The following is a 1,939-nucleotide window of genomic DNA, read 5'->3' as shown; positions in this document are numbered from 1 at the left end:
GATGCCCCATAGGGACATGATGATGCCCTGTGGGGTGACAATATATGGGGACATGGTGATGTCTTGGGAGGTGACAATGCCCCAGGACATGATGATGCCGAGGGACTTGGCATTACCCAGGGAGGTGACCATGCCTGGGCACACGGTGATGCCCTGGGACACGGTGATGCCCTGGGACACGGTGATGCCCTGGGACATGGTGGCCCCGGAACGTGGCAATGCCCCAGGATCTGACAATGCCCCAGGACGTGACCCTGTGCACCCCCAGCACCACCACGGTTGTCTCGGCAGGACATCGACACCTTCCTGGTCCGGACCCGGGAACGTGGCTACGAGACGATGCTGCACTTTGGCAAGAGGGGCCTCAACCTGGCGGCCACCGCCGCCGTCCAGGCGGCCACCAAGGTACCGGCACCGGGCAGGACCCTCTGTGCCAGAGGGGATCCCTCCCCGGGGTGAAACCCTGCCCAAGCAGGACGTTGTGGTGCAGATGGAGGGGTGTGGCTCACTCCCTGCCCTCTGTGCCCCCCCAAAAACCCAGAGCCAGGGCGCCCTGGCCGGGCGGCTGCGCAGTTTCAGCATGCAGGACCTGCGCTGCATCCCCGACCAGGGCCCCGCGCCCTTCCCGGACCCGCTGTACCTGGAGGAGCAGAGCGGCCGCCGGCTGGGTGAGCTGGGGCAGGGGGGGCTCAGGGCAGTGTGGGGGGGCTCAACAAAGCCCCCGGGGGCCGTGCAGTGCCAGCCAGCAGCTGTGGTGTCCCCTTTGTCCCCGCTGTGCCCAGGCTGCGGCGCGGCTCCGCCCGCCCGGCGCTACGAGAGCGACACGGAGGATGATGATGATGAGGAGGAGCTGTGGTCGGACTCGGGGGTGACCCCACAGCCTTCCCCACGCCGGGATCCCAAGCCCCTGTCCCGCAGCCAGAGCCTGCGCTCCCTGAGGAAGACCCCGGGAAAAGAGGTACTGTGGGAGGGGGACACGCTGTGGTTGGGGTCGGGGGTTGGGGCCAGGGGGGTCCTGACCCCATCTCTGCCCCTGCCCAGGGCTCTTCCCGGCTCCTGCGCAGCCGGATCAGGAGGAAAACGGCCCCCTCGGAGCAGGACAGCTAAAAATCCCAGGAAACCTCTGCCAAAGATCCCGGGAAACGCCTGCCAGGAGTCTTTACACAAGTTTGGGGGGGGGGGGTCAGCCCCCCCCATGCCTGCCTTCGGGGGGGGGGGGGAGGGTCCTGTATCCTTGGGGAGGGTTCCCTGCATCCTTGGAGTGGGGCCTTCCCCTGCCTGACACTGTAAATGCCTTCTGTGACCTCTGTGGTGCCTCGGGGAGGGGGCACCACCTCGCTGTCCCCCCACTCTGCTGCTCCCAGTGCCCCCTCCCAGACCCCCCCAGCTCGGCGCCGGCGCCTCCCTCATGGGGTCTGACCCCCTCCTCCTTTTCTGCCACCCCACAAACACCACACACGCTCTGGGGTCCCCCCCCTCCTGCCACGGTGCCTTGTTCCCCACATTCCCTCTCTCCCAGCAGCCAGGGATGGGATGGGATGGGATGGGATGTGCCTTGTCCCCCCGAAGCCAAAGACTTCTGGGCTCCCCCCCCACCCCAGACACAGACTGACACCCCCACACTTGAACCTGGTGGGGTGGGGGCTGGTGCCTCACCGTGGCCCTGCTGGGCACCTCATTCCCAGGCTTTTAACATTCCCCTCTCCCCCCCCAAAATAGGGGGTTTTGTACATGGGAAATAAATAAATAAATAAATAAACGCTGTTTCAGATTTTTGGAGCTGGGAATTGTCCCCTCTCCAGGGGGGTGCGGTGCCTGGTGGGACAGAGCAGCACTGGGGGTGCAAGGGTGGGTTTTTTCCCCTTTTGGAGGAAACTGTATCCTCTGGGATCCATCCAAGATTCCTCCTGGGGTTTTACCCCTCTGCTTTAGGCACGTG

At 64.9% G+C, this 1,939-nt stretch overlaps 1 protein-coding gene across 1 annotated transcript; it reads left to right on the top strand.

Moving 5' to 3' along the window:
• Positions 1-16: 16 nt before the first annotated feature.
• On the top strand, positions 17-1,771 carry LOC113942298 (receptor expression-enhancing protein 4-like). Its single transcript, XM_027633435.1, has 5 exons — positions 17-215; positions 269-405; positions 542-668; positions 783-958; positions 1,042-1,771. Exons 1-5 carry the CDS (start codon positions 17-19, stop codon positions 1,105-1,107), a joined length of 705 nt encoding a protein of 234 aa, XP_027489236.1. The 3' UTR covers positions 1,108-1,771.
• Positions 1,772-1,939: the final 168 nt, after the last annotated feature.

Source organism: Corapipo altera, unplaced genomic scaffold, assembly GCF_003945725.1.
Source record: "Corapipo altera isolate COAL_440 unplaced genomic scaffold, ASM394572v1 55077, whole genome shotgun sequence".
Classification (NCBI taxonomy): Eukaryota; Metazoa; Chordata; class Aves; order Passeriformes; family Pipridae; genus Corapipo; species Corapipo altera.
The sequence above is the reverse complement of the archived record's forward strand: the minus strand, read 5'-3'. Positions and strand labels throughout refer to the sequence as shown.